General features: G+C 34.9%; 1 protein-coding gene across 1 annotated transcript in view; it reads right to left on the reverse strand.

Moving 5' to 3' along the window:
* LOC114636368 (cGMP-inhibited 3',5'-cyclic phosphodiesterase B-like) overlaps positions 1 to 22,662 on the reverse strand; it is a gene marked incomplete at its 5' end in the record, with an annotated part of 34,671 nt that extends 12,009 nt beyond the window's left edge. Inside the window, 7 exons of the mRNA XM_028784497.1 lie at positions 1,165 to 1,364; positions 6,798 to 6,911; positions 8,652 to 8,763; positions 10,922 to 11,056; positions 12,151 to 12,290; positions 21,851 to 21,924; positions 22,461 to 22,662. Of these exons, the coding sequence (XP_028640330.1) occupies positions 1,165 to 1,364; positions 6,798 to 6,911; positions 8,652 to 8,763; positions 10,922 to 11,056; positions 12,151 to 12,290; positions 21,851 to 21,924; positions 22,461 to 22,662 (977 nt within the window). The remainder of the gene's footprint in view (positions 1 to 1,164; positions 1,365 to 6,797; positions 6,912 to 8,651; positions 8,764 to 10,921; positions 11,057 to 12,150; positions 12,291 to 21,850; positions 21,925 to 22,460) is intronic.
* Between the last annotated feature and the right edge of the window lie 2,010 nt (positions 22,663 to 24,672).

Below are 24,672 nucleotides of genomic sequence, written 5' to 3' on the forward strand. Positions count from 1 at the left end.
CTCTCTCTCTCTCTCTCTCTCTCTCTCTCTCTCTCTCTCTCTCTCTCACACACACACACACACACACACACGCACACGCACACGCACACACACACATACTTCAACTTGAGATTAAAAGAATTTATCTTCTATATTTATAATAATTGGCCTGATTGAACAAAACAGATAAAAAGAGGAATTGAAAATGGCTACAAAATCATAAAAGGAACTAAGGTTAAAACAGATACTAAAGTGAAGACAGATGAATTCATCAATAACAGTAACAGGTCTCTATGTAAGGCATATGGTTAGAAACATACATGTAACATTGCAGCCATCTCCAAAACAAAGATCTCAAACCACATTAAATTCTTCTAAAAACCATGTGTAATTCCAAGTCTTCATGTATAAAGCTATGGCAGTTACAGTATTGATGTTGGGAATTCATACTACTTTAGACTGTGATGTGACCCTAAAATAGTTTGATACTTTATCAGCTATATATTCCTTCCATATAAAATACTATACCAAAATAAATTGTTGTCTATCTTTTTATTACATTTGCATTTACATATTTGTTTATGTGAGATGAGGATGCATGTACATGCCATGGCACATGTGTGGAGGTCTGTGGACAGCTTGTGTTAACTGGTTCTTTCTATCAAGTAGTCCTCAGAGATTAAACTCAGGTTGTCATGCTTGGAGGGAAGTGCCTTTACCTGGTAAGGCATCTCGCTACCACAAGAAAAGAGACTGTTAGTACACTAATATGTTCATAGCTCAACAACAGAAGGTAAAGATAGTAAGATAAATCATAGGAGAAAAGTGGAAAGAACAAGCCACCAAGGCTCTCCTTAGCCATTACAAATTTTAGCCAGACTATGAACCCAGCCAGAAAGAACAAAGATCCAACCAGAGTTTTATCAATTTGACAAAAGACAAAATATCTCAATAAAGATCTGGAATTCATGAAACATGGAGTTATTTCATAAACTATTCTTTTTTAAAGCTGAAGAAACTAATTTTTCGAAATTTCCTTAGCATTCAACATCATGTATTTTCATAAATTACAATGAAAGGTTTACTGAAAACATGACTACAAGAAAGACAGATTATAAAGTGATAAGCAATGGGTTAAAACATTTTTTGGAACTATTCGTAAGCTTCTGAAAAATTCTTTCTTACCTGAGGTGCATTTGTAGCCACTAGAAACGCATTTGTTCTTCCTGGGTGATCATAGTCATGCATGGCAGCTGCCACATATAAAGCCATCAATTCTAATGCGGGAATGTTGGAAGATAGACAGCCATAACTCATATCTGGAATACAGCAACTCTTCGAAGAAATGTAAGCAATCTGCCCAGGACTAAGTCTACCATCTGAATCTGTGTGGCAATAAATAGTAAACGAATATTAGCATATAACTTCCTGACAATTATGCTAAGGATGGAATTTCACATAAGTAGTATCAGTACTAATTTACTGAAATTAAATAGACTCAAAGGACTTAAGAATATACTTTCCCATCGTTTATCTTGCAGGACATTAGAGAATTCTGACACCAGGTTGATGCTTTCTTACTCAGACTAATAAATTCATACAAACTCTAAGTTTATAATTTTCTAAACATTTGTTTTTTAAGGGCTAAACATAGTAGTCATACAAAATACTAGCACCAAGAAGAAGTAGACAAAGTCCTGCCCATAATCAAGAAGCTACTTGTAATTAAAGCCTCCTGGAAAAGGGAAAATCAATTTTCTCCAGTAGAGTATACCAATCACACTCCAGGCCCTATGCCCAAGGGTAGTTAACTAAAACACAGACTTTATATTTTGGGGTGTGTGTGTGTGTGTGTGTGTGTGTGTGTGTGTGTGTGTGGTGTCTAATACCCTTTTTCTAATTTTCTTTTCTCAAAGGTTGTTTTGATTTTCTTTTTGTTATTTTTTCTTGTTGAGAGAGAGAGAGAGAGAGAACAAATAGTTGGGTAAGTAGAGAGGTAAGGAGAATTTGGGAGGAAGTGGGGAGCAGAAAGAATATGATTAAAATATATTAAATGAAAAAAATTATGTATATGTAGTATATATAGAAAAGGATCTAAATGAATAAAACTTGGGAATAAAATTTGATTTAAAAACAATGTGAACATGAGGGAATTTAATGTATTACCAAACTAAGTTAAATAGAGATGCTACTTTTCAAAATTCATCCAGAAGAATTATTTCACTTTCTGCACTGACTACAATTTCTATTCCCCTTCATCTTCCTCCTATGAGGCTCTTTACAGTGGAACAAAACAAAAAAGTATGATAAAACACACAAAGGCCTGAAAAACAGAACTACTTGGGTACCACTCCTCAGTTTCCTTCTGAAAGAAACAGTGTGTTCTCCCCTCTCTGTGATTCTGGCCCCTAACACTTCACTAACTGCCCCTGTATCCTAACATTAGCTAAGACTAAATGGTCAAGCTATCATTGTTGCTGAAGAGATTGGAAGAAATTGCAAATATAAAATGTATTATAGTAGGCAGCATATAAAACACACGATAAGAGATATGGGATGTCCTCAGTTATGTCCATCAGTTGGAAATATGTCTTGTCAAAGTCCAAATGATTTCTTTATCATAATTTGAGTCAATGTATCACAAGAATTTTTGACCATAATGACTTTAATGCACAAATGATAATTTAATTTTATAGTGTTCATTATTTTCATACTGTTTTCAATATATATTCAATTTTAGAAAACTGTACTCTTAACACACCTTATAACAATTGTTAAAAACCAGTTAAATATATGGACATGGATTATGTAGGCAAACTGCTACTAGCAAGACTTTAATATCAGGTCAATTTCCCTGTGTTATAACCATCATGGATTCCTCCTTAAATTATAAACTAAATTTTAAAAATCAAAAATGGCAAAATATATCCCCATTAAACTAAAAAAAAAAAATTAGTTGAGAATAGTGATGCAGGCCTATCTTTGAACACGACAGCACTTTGAAGTTCAAGGACCATCTTGCGTACATAAGATACTGTATTAAAACAAAAACAAAAGTGTAAAAAGTGAAACAAAACAAAAATCCAGTAATTACCTAAAGCTTAGACAGTAGGTTCTTGATAGCAGCAGTACATATAAATTTGACAGAAACTTAACATTAAGAAAGCAATGTTTTACAAATTGTTCTGCAGATTCAACACTATATATAATCAAAATCCAGGCTGCCTTTTTGAGCATGAAAATGTAAACTGAATATACAATTAACGTAGAAATACAAGAGACTGAATGGCCAAAATCACCTCAAAGGAAAAACATAGAACACTGTAACACTGAGAATTCATACTTCCTAATTTCAAAGCTTACTGCACAGTTCAAGTGATAAACACATGTGGTACTATTATAGAGATAAACACAAATAAATGAAATAAAACTGAAAGTCCAGTTTGATGCTTCTGGTTACTGACTTTCATCCAGGATGCAAAGAGACCACTGAGAAACGGCTATGCACTATGTATGACACTGGGGACTTTCTCACATGTTAACTCATGTTAATAGCATTTTAAACTCACTGGTGTCATAACATTTAGGAGTCCACTATATTTAAAATGTATGAAGAACTCTTTAGTAGATGCTACTAAGAACTCAGGATTGTAGCTCAGTAAAATGTTTGACTAGCACCCATAAGGTCCTCAGTTCTTTTCCTAACACTACAAAAAAAAAAAAGACAGACAGATAGACAGACAGACAGACAGACACAAACAAAAATGGTACTAAGACAACTGGATATTGACACACAAAATAATACTGTCCTCTTTGTTATACCTCATCTCAGAATTACCTACAAATAGGTCACTAATCTAAGCTGAACTGTAAGAATTATTAAATGATTTAAAGAAAAATATACTCACATGATCTTAACCAAAATAAGACGCACACACACACACACACACACACACACACACAAAACCATGAGCAAAACATAAAAAATTAGATGTATTTCAGGGTATAGGAAAAAATACCACATTTTGGTTACTGGCTCAGAAAACAAACTACATCTTGTGTGATAGTCCTCTAATTCCAAAAAAATAATGTTTACACCCAACAAGTGCCACGTCAGAGTTTGTAATGTGCCATCACATCACTAACTCAGTGTGACTGTGTGGTGGTATGATTTTGGAGAGATCAATAATTTCTAAGGACATAAGCCCCTTGAGACAGCTTTTGTTTTATATAGGAAAATGAGTTATTGACCTGGTCTAGTACTGTCAATAATAACATAATAAATAAAGCACCTAGTAAATTCATTAATGATGACAGTGAAGGCAACTCGGTATCTGAGATAAGAATGCTTTATCAGCTCCAAGTAGTGGCACACGCCTTTAATCCCAGCATTCTGGAGGCAGAAGCAGGCGAATCACTGAGTTTGAGACCAGCCTTGTCTACAGAGTTCCAAGACAGTCAGGGCTACACAGAGTAACCCTGTCTCAAAAACCCAAAACAACAAAAAACCCAAACAAACAACAAAAGAATGCTTTATCTTTCATAAAGAAAGGATTCACTGTAATAAACCTACCACTAGACATGGCTGGATCCCCCAGGGAATGGTGTCAAATTGAAGACTTATCTTTAGTCTCCATTATTAGCATGGTGAGTATTCTCAGCAGAGAACTGAGCCAAACCAACCTCAATAAGAAAAAGCCCATGACACTGAGCCCATACACATACATGCTTTACTCTCACTATATCTGCTGTTGTATTTATAAGCCTACTGGATGAGAACTGGAGTAGACAAGGGGAGGGATTGACAATTATCATGGGAAGGCATCACTTTGTCCAGTTGATTACTGAAAACCTCCACAGTAAATACTGTTAGGTAATTTTGTCAAGTTTCTCACGGAGAAGAAGACAGTTTGTTACCTGCTCACTTAGAAAGTTAATATTCCCATTCAGCACCCTCTCTGGGGAGATCAACACAGACCTCCCCTCCAATTCCTTACTGTTAATTTTTTAATCCTTTTCTTTCTAACACTGTTAGCCTCCATCTATAGATCCTTTCTCTAAACTTTCCTTTTTTTTAGACCAAGTGAACAAGAGTCTCTTCTTAATGCTGTGTTCATTGGTAAACTTTTAACTTTCCCTGTTATCCAATCAACGAACTCCCTTGTCTGAGCCTATAAATTTATATTCATATATTTTCAGAAAGCAAAGATCCATCTGTAAGCCTGGCCTTTTGGTCCTCCTTCAGTTAGCTGGTTCCAGAAACTTTCCTATGAACCTATAAATATGGATAAAGAATGAAAGGATCAGAGGGTCCTAAGTCATTATGAGTACATCATGTAGTAACCTAGTTTCCATGACTACTTTTCAAAAGGCACCAGAATACAGTAATAACCTAGGAACAAAAGGAGAAGAGCTATCTGAGGAAGACAGCTTGATTTTATCTAAAATGTTATGGATTTATACATTGTAATTCTTATTCAATGGTCTACAGAGGCTCCATAAAAGAAACCTATCTGTAAAAGACACCATGAACACAGCTAGACTGGCTGGTCATCTTGAAATGCAACTAACACAAGTGGAAAACATTTCATATGAGTTTTCATACTCTGGGTATCACATAAAATCTACATCCTTAAGTGTTAAAGGATTGTGGCAGGGTATTGAGATGGAATTAATATTCAGATGTGGTAAATTTTTCATCAGAACTCAAAGATCCCTCTAAGTACAGATTTTCAAATTCATCAGCTGTCCAATATTTTGCAGGGGAAATCTTAATAGAGTTTAGATGCCTCCCTAGAAAACTCTGCTAAGCAGAGAGACAATTTTGTTCTTCCCCACATCTGTTTCTATCTTTCCCTCCTTTCTTCTCTCTCATCCTCTCTGGATCAATCTGTCTCTCTAGCATCCAAACTTACCCTTATTGAGCATCTAGGATATTCACTGTATTCATTGCTTTATTTAAAAGTGTGTGTGCGTGCGTGCGTGCGTGTGTGTGTGTGTGTGTGTGTGGCGTGCATGCATGCTCACACAATACATGAGTCCAGTGTCTGCCAAGGCCAAAAGGAGTCAAAAGGTCCCTTGGAACTAGATTGTGAGCCAACCAACAGGAGTGCTAAAAAATGAATCTGAGTTCTCTGGAAGAACAGGAGGAGCTCTTAACTGCTGAGCTCTCTCTGCAGCACACATTCATTGCTTCTTAGTCAGCAAGAGCTACTCAGGATTGTCTCCCCAATATTACAAGTAAGATGAAAACAGGCTACAGAATGTGCAACTCTGTACTCCATACAAACTGTACTCTGGTAGATCTATTTTACTAGAGTATTTTGTGGCCATAAGTTCAAGTAAGAGATATAGGAACTTTATAATACATGGAGCTAATTTAACCAGTGGTATTTATGATGCGAAATAGTATTAACTTTTTGAAACAGAATTTACAATGTTTGCAAATTTTCTAAATATTACTTAAATACTCCTGTGAAAATTTTAAATGTGTTCCTTTTGTTTGGTATTATTGTATATTTTAAATATACATAATAGACATGAAACAAAAATTATCAAAATATCCAAGATTATGGCTATCTTAGACTGAGAAAAGAAGTAACATGTTACATACAGTAGTTCTGAATCATGATCTAGATCTTAAGATGGTAACAAGTTTAAAATTTTATGTCATGTTAAGCATTATAATTTACACAATCTTTTATGTGTCCCAAAGTTTACTTAAAGAATTTTTTTAGATTTAGATACACCTATACAAGTCAGCTTAATTTATTATTTCTAGTTACAGAATTAAAATAAAAATTTGTAGGAGGAAGTACCTGCTTTGGTTTCTGTTTCAAGGTTATTATGAATCTGCTGTAAGCCAGGAATTGGTCGTGTTGTCAAATACCAAACAGCATGTAGGACATCTGTGGCATGCACACGATTGTGATCTGAAGTTAACAAAATACTTTATTATAGCATCATTCTGTTTAGGTTTGGCATAAGACATTTGAAAGTGAAAATTTTTCTAGTTATACTATATCCCAACAAGTAAGGTATTTCCCACAATTTTATTTTAAGATATTCTGCTATATTAAAAGGTATTATTTTATAAGGTTTCAATTAAAATACAAAAACATAGTAAAGGCCCAAAGAAAATACAGGGAAGACAAAGATAATTTCAAAGGATTAAAAAATTATTGAGATTTCTATTGTGTTGATTTTGTAACATTGTGTCTGGACTACGGAGACACAATATAAAATAGTTTGGAGAACAAGAAGATGACCCAGTGGGTAAGATCACTTTCTGTGTATTAATGAAGATCTGAATTCAGATTTCTATATCCAAGTGAAAATCTGGGCAGAATTGTATGTAAACTACAATCTCAGTGCTTGGTTGGGGTGCTGGAGGAGGGGCTGAGATAAGAGGATAAATGGAGCTTCCCTGTCTCCAGCATAGATATAGGTTCAGTAAGAGACCCTGTTTCAAAGAGAGTGATACAGAGAACACCTCAAGTCATCCTCAGTCTCTTTGTGTGTACAACAGTGTGTGCGCTTGTACACACACACACACACATACAAACATTTTGCTCAATGAAGAGTTATATATTCTATATACCTATGTTTTGGCAAAAAAAAATGAGAAATACTAATTTCTTAGGTTTCCTATAAAGATTAAATAGAAATGAAAGCTTGACACACTTTAAACTATAAAGCAGTATTATTAAGTTAATTTAGGAATAATTTACTTTGTATGTGTTCATATGGGGGGAGCCACAGAAAGGTCTAACACACAAAAAAACTCCATATATTTCATATTAGAAATTCAAATTATATCCAGTACAAAAAATTAAAAATCATTCCACAAGTACATTTAAAATAGAAAACTGTAAGTTTTAAATATTTTTAAATGAACAATTTTCTGAAACTGTTGATTTAATATTCATAAATACTTAAAAACATAAGTATTTATATACATAAAAGTATATATATAAATAAATATATATAAGTATTTATATATATAAAAGTCTATATAAGTGTGTGTGTGTGTGTGCATATGTGTGTGAATATATTCACACACATACACATACACACACACACACACACACACACACACACACACACACACTGGGCTTGTTCAGTCAGTAAACTGTTTCTTTTGCAACCACAAAGACTTGAATCCTAGAACTCAGATTTAAAAAAAAAAAAAAAAGAGCCGGCTCAGTGGTGTATACTTGCAAACTCAATGCTGGGGCAGACAGGGACAGGAAAATCCTTGGGACTCACTGGCTAGCCAGCCTGGCCTACTTGCTGAGCTCCAGGAAATAGTAGACCTCAGTTAATTTGTCCTACATATGTATGTACATACCTGCAACACAAGTGCATGTACATATACATGCACACAAATACATACACACAAAATGATAGGTACTATACAACATTTAAGTGAAGAAAACTGATTATAGATATATATCAATATTATGATCCACTTTATAAAAAGATTAATAAGAAAGGCTTAGAGGACATATATCAAAATTAACAAGTCAGTTAACTCTAGGTAATATGATATATTCTTTTAAAATATCTATTTGAAAATTTCTCAAATGTATATTTCCAAAAATATTTCAGGGCTTATCTGAAGAGTAAGACAACAAATTTATTAGAACTTAACCAGGTATGTCATTACTCACATGGAATGTCTCGGTAGCCATTTTCTAATGCACGAAAATAATTCATAAATTCTTGAGTGGGAATTTTAAATGTTTCCAATAAACCAGTATCTTGAAATAAAGCATACATAACCTAAATATAAAATAAAATGAAGTTCACTTTAGAAATCAGAATGTTTCTCTGTAACTCAGTTTATGATATATTTAGACATACGATCATTATATATTTTCTTTTTCTCATGGTATTCGGTTTGAACTCCAGGCCTCCCACATGTTAGACAAGAACTCTATTCACTAAGTTATGAGACCTTCTTGGTTTTTAGGGTAGAGTCTCTTTAAGTTGTCTAGGCTAGCCTTGAACTTGACATCCTCCTGCCTCAGCTTCTCAGATAACTGGAATTACATACTGTAGCACCAACCTCACCATTCTGATTTTATTTTATTTATGTTTGGAAGGAGGGCATGTGTGCAAGTTCCTGGGGAGTTCAGAAAAGGTTGTTGGATTCCCTAGACTTGATGTTACAGGGAACTTTTGAGTCACTTGACATATGGACACTGAAATACAAACTCAGGTCCTCTGGAAAAGCAGCAAGTACTCAAAATTACTGAGTCATCTCTCCAAATCTCTCAGTGCTTATCTGTAAGTCTGTTCATTATAAATTTCTCAAATAATATTTTTCCAAACAATAACAAAGATATCACCCTAAGTCCTATGAAAACCAAAGAAATTTTATTACACATGTCCCAATTTAAATTTTTTTCTTGACTTCTCTTTAGCTTCCTATTCCAATTTTACTAAAAGACATTGCAAACTCTGTAAGTCTTTAAAAAAACAAAGTCCGAAAAAAATGTATTCATCATATTTTTTTGGTCCTAAAGAATTCAATGATCAGATCTTCTATTCCTACCACACTAAGTATCTCTATGTTTTGTATTTTGTAGATAAGATATTAAAGGAATAAATGAGAATATTTTAACTTTTATTTGCCTGATATAATTGTCATCTTGGAGGTTTACCACTGAATGAGTTTACCCTATCTAGTTTTGAACTCTGGCTGGCTGGTTTAAACTTTTTTCTAAGCTGATGATTCAATCTGGCTTCTCTCCACTTCTCACTGAATTGCTCTGCTTGGCCTCAAACTAACTCTGGCTATTTGTTCTAGTCTTATAGCTCCTTCTTATTCTCTGGCCTCAGCTGCCTCACTGACCCGCACTGAAAGGTATGAACTCACTAGCAAACTACACTCACTGCACTGCACTCACTACACTAAACTTTGCACTGCACTAACTGTACCCACTGCACTCCACTCAGAGCATAGCACTTAGAACACTGTACTCAGTGCCCTGTACCACACTTGCTACACCACACTGCACCCTACGCACTGTACCACAATCACTCCACCGTGCTCACTGCACTCCACCACACTGAGTGCACTGTGCTCACTGCACTGAACTCACTGCACTCCTGCACTGTGCTCACTGTGCTCACTGTGCTCACTCCCAACTCACTGACAAAGTGACTGACCTGAACCAAACACAATTCCAGTCAACTGAACTGACTCCCAACTGACTCAACTTCCAACTCATTGAATTACCTTCACTGTTCCAGCACTGCTCTTAAATAAATTTTCTCCTTAGAGTTGGGCATATCCTTTCTCTGAATCATTTTGTCAAATCTTTCTCTGATTTCTCTGTCACTGTGTCTGCCCCTCAATCAGACAACATAGTTTGGATTAAAGGTGTCTATTAAAGACATGTTTTCATTTCAGCCAGATCACACAGACCTAGAAGGTCTTTGATGTAATGAGAGCAGCCTTGAAATTGCTTCATATAGGAAGGTCAATTGTTATAGAGAATGATTAAGTCAGAGTTAATCTTGGTCCATTTATGAAATGAACTATTCACCCAAGCTCTAGGTAGGAAAGGTAAAAAAATAATATTCATATTTTAGTAGTTAGAAATAAATCATCTTTCAGGTCTTTTCAAATCTCAAGAATCAAGAAAAAGTAAATCTTTATTACTATGTTAGGAAAGCTTGAATCTCATTCATATTCTCAAATAAATGATTTTCATATATATTTATATGTCAAATATGTTTTATATATTAATAACAGCATAGAATATATAGCACATATGTATCATGTACATTTAACTGTTTGAAGGCCACTTGAAAGATAAATTTATTGACAATGCCATTTCTGAACTTGTACTTAAACCAGTAAAATCATTTAGATTTTGCTTTTATCAAATCTGAAAAAATACAGTAATAAAGCAGAGCTATGAAGACTAACCTGACTGAGAATACGTCCTGATTTTTCTCCCATCTTTTCTACAAGCTCAAAAATCTGAAAATTCCAGTGGCTCATCTTTTCTATTAACGAATCACAATCTTCTAACATTGGGTCCAGTAACGCTTCCGGGTTAATCTGAACAAAGGAGAAAAAACAACCTTACTTTACCTTTTACAGACATTTGTTTTTTAGTGAACTTAAGCCATATATTTTCTTCAAACCAATAAATACATTTAAAATATTATCATTTTTATATGTAGTCAGTATAAAAGTATATTTTAAAAATTTAGTATTATATATGAGAGCATACATATTTTTAAATCCATATCTAAATGAGAATGCTTAAGACTGAACATTAACAATAGTTAGTCATCATTTCTGTAGTGGTTTTCTCAAATATTCTTTCATCTTGCCTTCTATTTCTTCTCTTTGTTAAATGCCATATCAAGACTTTAAACACATCTTCTTAGCATCAGAAGGCTGATGATATATTATCATATATATCATTATATATAATTAAGCTTATTTTCAAATGATTATGTAAATATAAAATCCATTATTTTTCACTTTAGACGATATATGTACCAAAGCATAAGGAAAAAAATCCTTATCTCCTAACAGTGGTACTTCTTACTAGAATAGTATCCCCAAACAAATTAATAAGATTTTATCCTACAAATCTCAATACTGAACTTGAAGAAAAATGGTACTACTAGAAGTAATCATTATCTTTAATATTATGTGTGTGTGTGTGCACATGCACATTCACACATGTGATAGTATGTCTGTGAAAGTCAAAAGATAATTTTTAAGAGTCACAGTTCTCTCCTTCCATCATGTGGATTCAGGGATCGAGGTCAGATCATCAGGCTTGGCAGCAAGCAGCTTTACCAACTGAGCCAAGTTGTTAGTCCACGTAAATAATTATTCTCTTCATTTTTTAATAACTATGTACATATCTCTGCATTTTAAAAATATAATTAAGAATGAAATATATCTACTATAAAATTAAATAAAATTTTCATAAAAATAGTAAATATTTTTGTTCTCAGGTAATTGGCTTAGAACTGTTATTGATAACGCAAGCATTATTCCATTAATTGTGATCTCTCAGTAAGAAAATTAAAATACCTTTATACTGATAATTATGTTCTGTTTAAAATAATGAAGCCAGTACTAACTCGTGTCATATTTCACTTTAACATAATGATATTGAAAGTATCTTTTACATTTGGTTGCTGTGCCTCTTCCATTAGGTGATTATCACCTTCCAAAAACAATTCCCTGTAGTCTTTCTTCACTGTCTCTTCTTCTTGAGTTTCCACAATGTTCAATGGTTCTTTTGAGAAAACACTGTTGTCTTCTTCACCTTTCAAAAATATATATAGTAATAAATATAAATAAAATGTCCCTTAAATAAGTAGTTTTATTACAAAACCTGGTCACCGGTATAAAACTATTCTGATAGAGTGAACCACCCTCTAGCCCAAGCTAAACCATTTATTCACACCACAGATTCTACCTTGCTGACTCTCGGTACAGGGGTCTTACACTCAGACAACACAAACACTTCACATTTACTCACTGAAGACAGGAAGGGGTCGATATCTTTATAAAAGGGAAAAACAAAGGATAGTCCCTATCAACAGACACTTTTTGCCAATTTGGTATAAACAATTTTCATATAAAATTATGAGACAAAAATGATAAATTTATAATTATATGTGAACAACATTAAGAAATATGTAAAACTTCAACAATAAAATGACAAATTCTGAGTTATTTCTCTGTTTATTGCATTAATAATATTCTTTTTTTCAAGTTACATGGAAAAGCAGAGTAACACCACTAGCCAAATAATATTTATTCACGTTTTAAACATTTTCCTGTGAGAGATTCATACACTAGTAAGCAGCAAGAATAAATGTAATTACATACAATTTAAGTGAGTTTGTAAACACAAAAATGATCAATGAAGAAAGGCAGAGAAAAAGTCCATACCCTGTTATTCCCCTTATGAAATGTTCTTTTTAAAAGTCTCAAAACTGTTATTTCACCCAGTGAGCTGGCCATGCCTGTCACACAGCCTGGCAACCAGGTTCAATCCCTGGAACCCATATAAAGATGGAAAGAGAAAACCAACTCAACACATTGTCTGACCCCCACATGCATACCATGGTATGAAGGTCCCCCCACCCTCAACCCGCCATCATTCACAAACACACAATAAATTTTAAATGTTTTAATGATATACATGAGTGGTAGACATGAGCACTGAAAGACAGGGAAGTCATTTACCTTAGGGGGCACAGCTGCAAGGGTGCATAAAGGGAAATTTTGAGATAACATTTAGTTTCTAGATCTGGGTACAGATTGTACAATGTATAAAATTCATCAAGCTTTAAACTTATGTTCTGTATGCACTTCAATAAATAGGATTTTAAAACTTTTGTTCTGTTTATTTACTGAGATGGCATCTCACTAAATTGCCCATTCTCCCCTCAACTACCAATATCCTCAACTCATTCACACTATAGGCCTGGCTAATTTTTTAAAAATAAACCTAGGTTTGTTTTGTGCATGTGTGTGTGTGTGTGTGTGTGCACACAACTCACTTTATAACATGGGCTGGATTAGAACTGTAAACATGTATGTAGCTCAAGCTGGGCCTTGAACTCACAGCAAGCCTCATGTTTCACTTTCCCAAGTACTAGAGTTATAGGCATGAGCTAGTATGCTGGCTCTTTTGGGTTCTTGAGAGTCATCAGTAAGGAGGGCAGTGTCCCACGCCTATAATCCTAGCTACCAAGGAAGCTGATCACTAAGTAGAAGCCTACATGGGTAACTTACAGAGCTACTATCTCATAAAGATCAAAAAAAGATAATAAGATGTACTTACTGAAGTTAAACTTCAGAAGTAGTTTCAAAACCTGATATTTGTACTCAAAAGCAATATTTCTCTTCACTATAAAATGTTGATGGTAACTAAACCAACTTACCAGACCTTAAACATAAAATGTGATTTAAAGATTTAATCAATTCTATACCTAACAAACTGAATTACAGCAAATATTAGTGTAAGGTTAGAAAATACTATTGTTTATAAAAACTATTTACCAAATAAAACACATTCATTTTATAAAATAAAACTTTGAATATAGTAGTGCTTCTTTATCTGAGGCCCCATTTTCCAGTTTCAGATACCCATGGTCAACCGCCATCCAAAATGCTGCATGGAAAAGTTTATAGAAGTCATGGCCTCAAACTGCATGCACATCAAAACAGGGTGCTGAAACCTCACTGTCCTCTCTAGCCCATCCAGCACTAGAACCATTTCTTCATCCAGTGTATCCAAGGAAGATGCCTCCCACCTGTTTGACACCTACTACCCACCTCAGTATCAAGTCAACTCTAGGACCTGCAGTGCTCACAAGGGTACTGTACCTTATTTCACTTAATAATGCATGTAGAAAAGGGGACTATAATATTCAAATAGTCTTGGTAAATAAGGACAGTCGTTACAATGATACTCTAAACAAGAAGTTGGTTTCAAACTGTTGCATTATTAAGTGTAAAACCCTATTGCTGAAAACACCACACACCACACATCTTGAAACTGAGCTGGAAGCTCCATGCTGGATAGAAGGCGCTATGCAGGCTGCAGGAGAAAAGGCATCAGTGGTCTATCCCAGCTAGCCATGAATTCCACAAAGTGCAATAACAACACACCAGGCAAGATGTGCCACTACTGGAATAATGGTATGACTTAAAGGGAACAAGTAGTCATTTTCTGGTTGCATGTGAAACCCCTTCCATGAGAAGGATTTCAAGCCTGGTACTGCAAACCTGATCAAAGTTCCATGACTTGGGAGACCATGGACCCTAGGGAACTTAACTACTGTTGAGTGGCGAAAGTGACATGACATTAAACTGTCTTCTAAGCACCTGTAGTTATACTCAGATAAATGCTACTCTCAGACTTAATCAAGAAACTTTTCTTTACAGTGAATGACAGTGAATACAAAGACTATCTGATACTCAAAAAGGAAAATGGAACCTTTCAGTACAAAGCCCTAAACAAGACATTTACACTCCTTGTCTAAGAGTTAGGAAATATCATTAAAGAGAGGAAGAAGGAATGTTAACAAATGAAAGACAGGAAGAACAACCACTACAATCACAAATGCATCAGTTGCAGTTGCCTCCACTGAGTGGGGCTGTACAAGGCTGGACTGGTCAACAGCCAGTAATAGGTGGGAGAAGAGTTCCCGGGGCCTTCTCCCCATGTAATGTGGTTTATGTTTCTGGCCCTTTAAAGGATCCCTAGCTACTAGTCAACTGGACCTTTAAAAGAATTGCTTGACCCTATGACCAGTGCCTTCTGCCTCCTGGACTTCTGGAGAGGATATAAAAGGCCAGCAGAGGCTGAAAGAGGAAGAGTAGTAGGGTCCAGGTGGCAGAAGAGTACAGTTAGAGAAGACAGTGGTGCAGAAAGAAAGAAAAGATTGAGTCAGGCTAGAGAAGGAAGACAGTGGTGCAGAAGAGATTGAGCAGGTGAAGACAGGAGCCAGCAGGACCTGAGCTGAGCCAGAGAAGGTATTGTTAGACACTTGGAAGTGAATTGGACTAGCAGAGTGAGAAGAGAAGACAGCTGGTGACAGTTGAGTCAGGAGAAGCCGACCTGAGCAGATAGGCTAGCACAGTTGTTTATAGTGTAGAGCTGCTAGAACTTCTCCCAGTTTTCCAAGCAGAGTGATGGAGAACTGAGGGAGGAATGGTTGGGAGAAAACTTTGAAGGAGCTGGGCTGAAAACTGGGAGAAGGGCTGGCCTAGAATTAAGAGAGTTGGTTACTGTTTGTAAGAAAAGGAGACATTAAAAGAAACATTAAAGAAAACAACACATATTTTATATCTCTCTGCTGACCAGTTGCCTCTAAAAGACAAGGAGTACAAGGGAATATCTTCAGATGTCTACCTACTAGTTAGCCTACTAGGCTCCACTAGAAAGAAAGCTCCCTACTCATGGTTAAACACGTATACCTGCTTAGACTCAGTGGGTCACAAACACAGGCATAACCAGGAAAGAGTTCTATGCGAAGGGACAGCAGTGATGAGAGGGAAATGACGAGGTTACAGGATTAGAATAACCTACTATGTACTGTGTACATGTATGAAACTGAAAAAGGACAAATCTAATTTAAAAATCATTGACACTTAATGTGTAACACATGATTTTTTAGTGATTTAAACAAGGAAAATTCTGACTGCTTTCTTGGCAGGACTGCCTGGGCTGGATTTTAAGATGGATGCCTACTGGCCTTCTCATAGGCTTCAAATTTGTTGGTTATACTCTGAAAGAGAAGGAAATGGGAACTTCCAGTCTATAATTCATTTATAGTCTCTTTGAGCAGTCACAAGGCTTCCTGAGAGTCCATGGTATTGGTAAATAAATAAGATCTCATGGGGGAGAAGTTACTGTAATGCATTTTAGAAGTGTATGGCATGAAGTGTTGTAGTCCTCTTCGGAGAAGAAATTGCTGTGTCTGTAACTGAACCTGTATTAGTGAAAGATTAGAAACAACCTAGATGTCCTGCAATAGAAGAATGGATAAACAAAGTGTGGTACATTTACATAATAGAGTATTACTCAGCCATTTAAAAAAATGAAAATCATGAAATTTGGAGGTAAATGGTTGGAACTAGAAAAATATCATCCTAAGTGAGGCATCCAAGACCCAAAAAGACAAAAATGGTATGTACTCACTGATATGTGGATATTAACTGTTATGTCATGATAACCAAGCTATAATCCATGGAACCACAAAGGTCCTATGTAAGGAACTAAAGGGTAAAGGTAGCTCTCACTAGAAAAGGAAAATAGATAGTTATGGGTGGATGGGAGTTATAACAGAAGGAACAAGTGGGGAGCAGGATGGGAGAGGTGGTGTGGATGGAATATTAGGAGAGACAGCTAAGATTAAGGGCCATTTAGGGGTAGTATGGAAACCAAATACAGTAGAAGCCTGCTAAAATATATACATATATGAAGGTGATCTAAATGAAATTGCCAAATAATGGGGTAGACAAAGTCACAATTTGCCATTTCTCATCACCAAATGAAGCTTCCAATGCTGGGATTGCATTACATCTGTTTTTGGCCAAAGGAGTCTCATGGGAATCCCCAAACAACCCAGGCCAAGACTATATATTTGCTCTCCACAAAATGATAGTAAGGCCCTATTGCTTAAGACAACACTACACAACTCACTGAATATGCAGAAGTCAAGCCAGGGCCTTCATAGAGCCTTCACCCTTATGGACTAGAGTCTTTGGTACAGGAAAGTTCTTTGTGTACTATCAAAAGAGAACTATAAAAACCAATCCAACCACAAACCTTTGGATGGACAATGGTGTTCTGCCTGCAAGGCATGGTATAGCAATAGTGTCACAGAACTGTGGGAGTAACCAACCAATATCTGATTTAACTTAAGGCCCACTCCACCAGATGGAACCCATACCTGATATTGCTTTGGGAACCAAGAGCCAAGAACTATGTAGCCCAAGGAATTAGGGTAAAATAAAAAGTTTATATATATACATATACATACATATATATGTATGTGTGTGTATATATATATATATATATATATATATATATCTCAATAAAATGACTCCTAATTGCATTCCGCAATATACATAGATTAATGCCATGCTCAACCCTCATCAGAGAAGCTTCTTCCTGCAACAGAAGGGAACAAATGTAGTGACCCATAGCCAGACATTATGCAAAGGGGGAGAGGCCTTGGAACACTGAGCCCTAAATGGATGTCTCCATCAAATCTCTCTCCTCAAGGCTCAGGGAATCCCATGGAAGAGAAGGCAGAAAGAGTGTATGAACCAGAGGGACTGAACAAAACAAGGCCATCTAAGTCAACATGATCAAAGCTCATAGGAATTCACAGAGACTAAGGCAGTACCATGCATAGGACCTGAATGGGTCTACACCAGGCACTATGGTGACTCTGTGTATATATTATAGATTCCAGTTTAATGTTTTTATAAGATTTCTGAGTGTGCTAAGAAGTGAGTTTCTGATTCTTGTGTCTTGATTTCAGCTTTTCTCCTGTTTGTCTTGACAACTCTGATGCATTAATTTTTGTTTTATCATGTCATATCATACTAAAATCTCTTAGAAGACTAATTTTATAATGAACTTGGAATAGTAGAGGGAGGGGAAACATAATAGGATATACATTATTTGATATTTTAAAAATCTATTTTTTAATAATAGGAAAAATAATTTTTAAGAATTTCAACTTACTCAGATAAAACTGAAAGTCCTCTAACCTCACAAAACATTTACAAAAATTTACAGCATGAAATATTTAGCCATTTGAAGTTCAAGGTAAAAGAAAAGTTTTTGCCTGATTTTCTAGAACATAAACCACTCTATGCTCTGGTGGGAAACAGAAGTTACTATACAAGTTGAATATAAAATTCATGAACATCTGAATCCTGCTAATTGTAGATATAATGCAATAATAAATAAGAATTTTTTAAAAATCAGCCTGGTAACACTTCACATGATTGCTGCCTACCATGGTCACATGAACTCTAGTAGGAATCTCCCCTCTGAGACCAATCATTCCACAGAACTATGAAAAGTAGTAAAAAAAATATTTGTATTAATTGTAACTACATGCCATTAAAAGTTGTATTAATTGTAACTACATGCCATTAAAGCCCACCATGTCCGATGAGGACACTGTAGCAGAATATCTCAAGTTGGTGGCTTATAAACAAGTTTATTTCTCACAGTGTAGAGGTGAGAGGATCAGTGCAGTGGTATTCTGGTAAAGTTCTCAAGTTTCAAAAGACCAGTTTCTCATACAGCAGAAAAGAAAGCTACAAAGTTCTAGTAGCTTTAAAGTCTAGTCCCTTTAAAGGAAATAATCTCACCTTCACCATCTGATTCCCTCCCAAAGGCCCCAACACATTCAGGTGTTAGCACCTGAATTTTGGGTGAATAAAAGAAAATTTAGCTTGTACTCAAAGTGCACAAATAAACAATTTTAGTAATGGAAGGTTACACAACATTAACTATCATGTTAATCTACATTTAGAACATTCTCATCATCTACAAAACATTCCTTACAACTGTTGTTAATTTCCATTATCCTTTTACATCTCAACTATATTCATATTGTGCAAATTTACCCTTTGAGAATTTTTTTAATGGATATTTTATTTATTTACATTTTAGATGTCATCTCTTTCCCCCATTTCCCCTCTCTAGAAACCCTCTATCCCACCCTCCTCCTCCTTTTTGCTTTTATACCATTCTAATTACAGGCAAGTATTAAGATCAGTTCTAGATTGAGGAACGAGCAATACAATAGATGCAAATAGTCAAGGAACAAGCCAGACAATAAACATAGTCAAAAAACAGGCAAGGCAATAAACAAAGTTCCATGATCACTCCCATGATCACTGTTTCTAAGGGTTTATCAGGATGACGAAAATATCTGAGCCTACTTCCCTGTCCTAGCCTAAAGTCATTTTCATGTCTGAAGCCTACTTCCTTGTTCTAGCCTAAAATTTAGATTCCTACCTGAAACTACTTCTTTGTTCTAGCCTAAGATTTAGATTCCTGCCTGAAATTACTTCATTGTTCTAGCCTAATGTCAGATTCCTGCCTGAAGCCTACTTCCTTGTCCTTGGCCCATGTCAGATTCTTGCCAAACAGCCCTAAAGGCTCTCTGCCTCTCCCCCTTTTTTATTTCATAAAAAAGACTGAGCCTGTCTTAAGTTGTTCTGACAGGAATGACTTCCTTACCCATTGTGGAAAATGCATTACCCAAAATAATGCATTTCTGTCTTAGGTTGGTAAGGCTCTGTGCAGAATCTTACCCATCCTTGGCTTACCAGCCTGTTAAATTAATAACTCTGTCTGGGGGTCCATTGTCAGTTTCAAGCCATGCACTTTGGCTGCCAACATGTTGATGTTGGTAAAGACAAGCTTTAACACAATGGGCAGGAATAAAAAAAATCTTGTTGATGTAATAATATAATATTTTATTATATGTGAATATTATGTATACAAAAATGTAAATATTTCAAGCCTGGCTTCTTTCACTTAAAACAATATTATTTGTGTTGTTGGACCAAATATCAAAAATTCACTACTGTAACTGCTAAACACAATTTACAAAAGTCATATACCTACAGAGTTTATTGACTCTCAAGCTGGAGTTTGTACTGCTCCCACACCTGTACTATGATGATAAAAGATGCACTGAGTGTGTTTTCTCTAGATATACTCTGGACTGTAGTACTGCTGAGTCATGTAAATCTATATGTAATTTTCTAGAAACTGTCAAATGTTTTTAAAAGTTGGGAGCTGAAAACAGGTCTCATTAAGTTAGAGGACAGCCTTGAATTGATCAGTGTAAAGAGGCTGGCCTTTGCTCTGTAGCCCCAGCAGGCTGTGTACTTGCATCCTGAGTAGCTATCAAACCCTGCCCCAACAGGTTTAGCTAAGTTTTAAATTGCTAAAGCCAAATTTATTTTTTTCTATCAGTGGTGGTAAAATTTGTACTTAAAATTGATTTTTCCCAATTATCTCTCCCCACTCCCCCTCTCTCTTTCTCGCTTTAAATAAAATGTAAGAACTCTAGGAATGTAGCTCAGAGGTAGATCCCTTGCCAAATATTCACAGGCCTCTTAGTTCAAGCCTCAGCAACATAAAAAATAAGTTAAACATAGTAAAAAAAATAAAAAAATAATATTGACTATCTCTTTCTCATTATGGCTGTTAACTGTCGATATACCTTTTATCAAGTTGACAAACTACCTAGCTATTACAAGTTTGGTTTTGGCCACAAACAAAATTGTTATTGCTTCTCCTTTCTCTCTTGAGACTCTCATGTGATTTTTTTCCCCTCTATATTTGGTATATATTATCTATTAACCTTTGGATGTCCCATGATTCTTGCATTTTGAAATACCACATGACCACAGGGGACATTTTAACATTTCTAAATTCAGTCTACTCACATTTCATTAAAATATTTCTATGCACATAAAAGATATCAGCCTGTTGCCTGTTCTTGTGATGCCTCTATGTGGATGTGGTGTTCAAGTAACACAAATCAAATGCACAAGCTGCAAGGTTGTACTGCCTCTGTTTTGGGAAGCATTTAAGTGAAGGATTAGTCTTCTTTTAAACAATCTTATCAGGTGTAAATTATATAAACAAACAAGTAAATAAATATTTTTTTTAAATCTGTTGAGTTGTATACATTTAAAAGTAAATTTTATAGTCCAGGAAGGATTGTTAAAAGCAATCCTTTTTACCCTTTCTCTGTTACCCTTTTGCCTATGATATAGCATTTTAGAGTTTATACATTCCATGACAATGACAATTTTTTTAAAGTTATGGAATAGCTAAAATTTCATCAATAGCATTTTCTTGTATAGGGTATAAAATGCTTCATAATGACACTAATCATTTCTCTCAATACCATAAAACTACATAATCCTTTTCAAGCATAAATTGTGTGGAACAGGTTTCAACATGACTAATTTCACTATTTATTAAAACTAGCCATAACTAAAGACTACATTCATCTGTATAAGACATTTCTTGCTCTTCAAAATATGCCCCTCACCTGTTACTTGTAAGTCATTCTTACTAATTCCTGGAGAACAAGTAAAAACCACTGTACTAACTGCCGTGAGATGAAGAAGTGTGAGCTGTGATGTAATCAGTGTGGAGCATTCACTCCATACATGTGACTCTCCTGACTTTCACCCCAGCACCACAAAAAACAAAAACCCAGAAATGTAAAACTAGGTAAATGGGCATTTAAAAAAGGCACTGTAAAACTAGCCCTGAACTCAAAATACATATAACTGATGCAGTCTCACCTGATTTTTCACTGTGGTGGTCTGTACCATCGGGTTCACATGTTGAAACATATTTGAGTATTTGGTGTCCACAGCTTACAGAATAAAACAAATAAATATATATGATAAATGAAGTTTTGTTTTATTTTACTAAACATTACTAAACATCACTAGGTAATCTGCCTGAATTTTAAATGAGATCTCAACTGTAACATATCCTAAGACTCTCATCTCTGCATAAATCTGAATGATATTATTTAGGAAACTCCTGTGTCCTTAAAGGAAATAATATACTTTTGAAAGTCAATAGTAGGGTATAAGTTAAAAACATGTATTTCTGTTGAAAACAAAATATGAAGACTAAATCAACAAAGGATTGAAAAATAACCACTAAGTGGTATATATTAAATAATTGTCTTTACTGATATGATATGAGGAGTAAAATACCATTGTATTTCACCTCAGATAAAGATTATTTATCTGGAAACTAATAGCACTGAACTGAGAAACGCTTTGTTTAAAACTATTACATATATCAAGACAATACAGTTTTAAACCATCCTCCACTTAAAATACAGAATCAGAAAACTGCTAACACTATTAAGAGAACTTGTGTTCTAAAGGTACTTACCTGCTACACAGATTACTGTCAGAGTTCCTGAGGAGATCTGCTGGATTGGATACACTGCCCAGTGATCTATGTAAACTAACACTTGGCTTAGTAAGAAAATCAGTGGTATCAGGAAATCCTATGGCTGATCGATTAGTTAGAGAGACAGCAGACACTGGTCCATGGCTTGAAGAATTCAGAAGACTGAGGCTGGGCAAAGCACCTAAAAATTAAGAGAGGGGATATATAAATAAGTAAGGATTTATGAGTATGCATTCATTGTATGTGTTTTGAGTTTTTTATAAAGAGCATTTGCCTCCTAAAAAATAAATTTCAAATAAATAATAAGTTTGCATCTATGGTGGGCTTTGATGCAGTCTAAGAATTAAAAAACCAGTATACTTGTCATTATCGATCACTACTAAGTAATTAGTAGTTATCAGCCTCTGACATAACAACACATACTAGGTAAATACTGAGTTCCTTTAAATGTCTGGCTGCAGAGCAGAAATATTTTGAGTTCACATTGGTCTTGACCTCTTATATTTTATGAAAGGCCTGTGATTTCAAGAAAAAAGAAAAACAGATCAGCTATCTTTTACATTCTATTAAAAGAAAGCTTAACTGTCCACAAATAATAAAGTATTAAAAATTTTCTTAATTCATAATATTCAATATTGAAGAACTAAAGTTTAACAACATTAAGCAAATTGATAAAATTAGACTAGCACAGTGGAGAGAGCATTTAAAAGATACATCCACAAGTTTCCAGCTCATTCAACAAACACTTAAGAGGTTATTTTGTGCTACAAATGTGTTGAACTTCACAATGGAGAAAAAGTATCTTTGCAACTCAACAAGCCTAGAACACAGTAAACAGAATTACACAAATAAAATGAAAAGAAAAATCCTTAAGGAAAAAGTAGCATGTCTCTCAAATTATTGGTGGAATCTTTGGTGAATTACTTGAGTTAAAGTGATATTTACCTGAAGAATGGTACACAGAGATAATACTTTGGTGAAAATTTAGAAAATCCTATAAAACACAGGTATATTTATGAGTATCACACATCTTTAACTATTAATGTATTCACTGACATAAGGTTGTTTGTGTATCTTGGTTATTGTGAATAATGCAGCAACAGGCATGGAAGCACATGTATCAACACAGGAGACTGACTGCCTTTAGGTTATCTCTAAAAGACTCATTTGCTGCGTACTTCTAGCTGTAACTTTTGAGGGCCCCAGAACGACTATGTAAATTTTTATCAGATATATAACTATAGGCTCCTTTTCTCCACACCTTACTCAACACTAGTATTATAAGTTTCTCTTTAAATTTCTATAACATAAACAGATAATTTTTGAGAAGCAGGTTCTAAATGCATTCCTTTACATGTGCATATACACTTCAACCACCATATGAAATGATAATATTCATACTGCTACTGAATCATCTTGGCATCTTTGCTGAAAATAACTTGAATATAAATATTTCTGAATTCTATTACCAAAAATTGGAATATATTTATGCCGATAACATACTCTCTTAATTTCCACAACCTTGTAGTAAGTTTTAATAGCTGGAATTGTGAGTTCCTATTATTTATTTTTCTTTCTCACAAGATACCATTTTACTTATTTTTTATGACATTTCTTTAGGTCTTCAATCTTCTATTTTACAATTCATTGTTTCATCATTCATTCTATTTTAAAAATTCTTTTGGATTATTCAGTTCTTTAAATCATACCACTTTACCAGCAATACTAGCTTTTTCTGCTTCTGTGAAGTGTTAAGTCTATGTGTAATTATAATTCTTTTCCTTATTTCAATAATGGCTAGTCTTACAGAAGTTAAAATCTATTTACACTTTCTGTATCCTTTCCTGATATTGTTACTATGCATATATTATAGTGCTTTGAAAAGTTTACTGTTACTCAGTGATTTCCTTATATCTAACTACTTGGGGTAAAGGGTGTTTTTCACTTATTTATGTAGTTTCATACTGGAATGTAAATTACTTCTATCCTACCTAAGGAGCTTTCTTTGCAGAATTTCAGTACAGATATGCTAGTAGCAGATTCATTTAAGCTTTCGTATGAGAAAAACTGTTTCATTTTCTAACTCCTTTCCTAAACAAAACAAATTTCCCTTAACTGTGCTGATATACTTTTACACCATAAAACAGCACCGTGTGTGTGTGTGTGTGTGTGTGTGTGTGTGTGTGTGTGT

The sequence above is a fragment of the Grammomys surdaster genome, unplaced genomic scaffold (genome assembly GCF_004785775.1).
Source record: "Grammomys surdaster isolate TR1022 unplaced genomic scaffold, NIH_TR_1.0 123711, whole genome shotgun sequence".
Taxonomy (NCBI): domain Eukaryota; kingdom Metazoa; phylum Chordata; class Mammalia; order Rodentia; family Muridae; genus Grammomys; species Grammomys surdaster.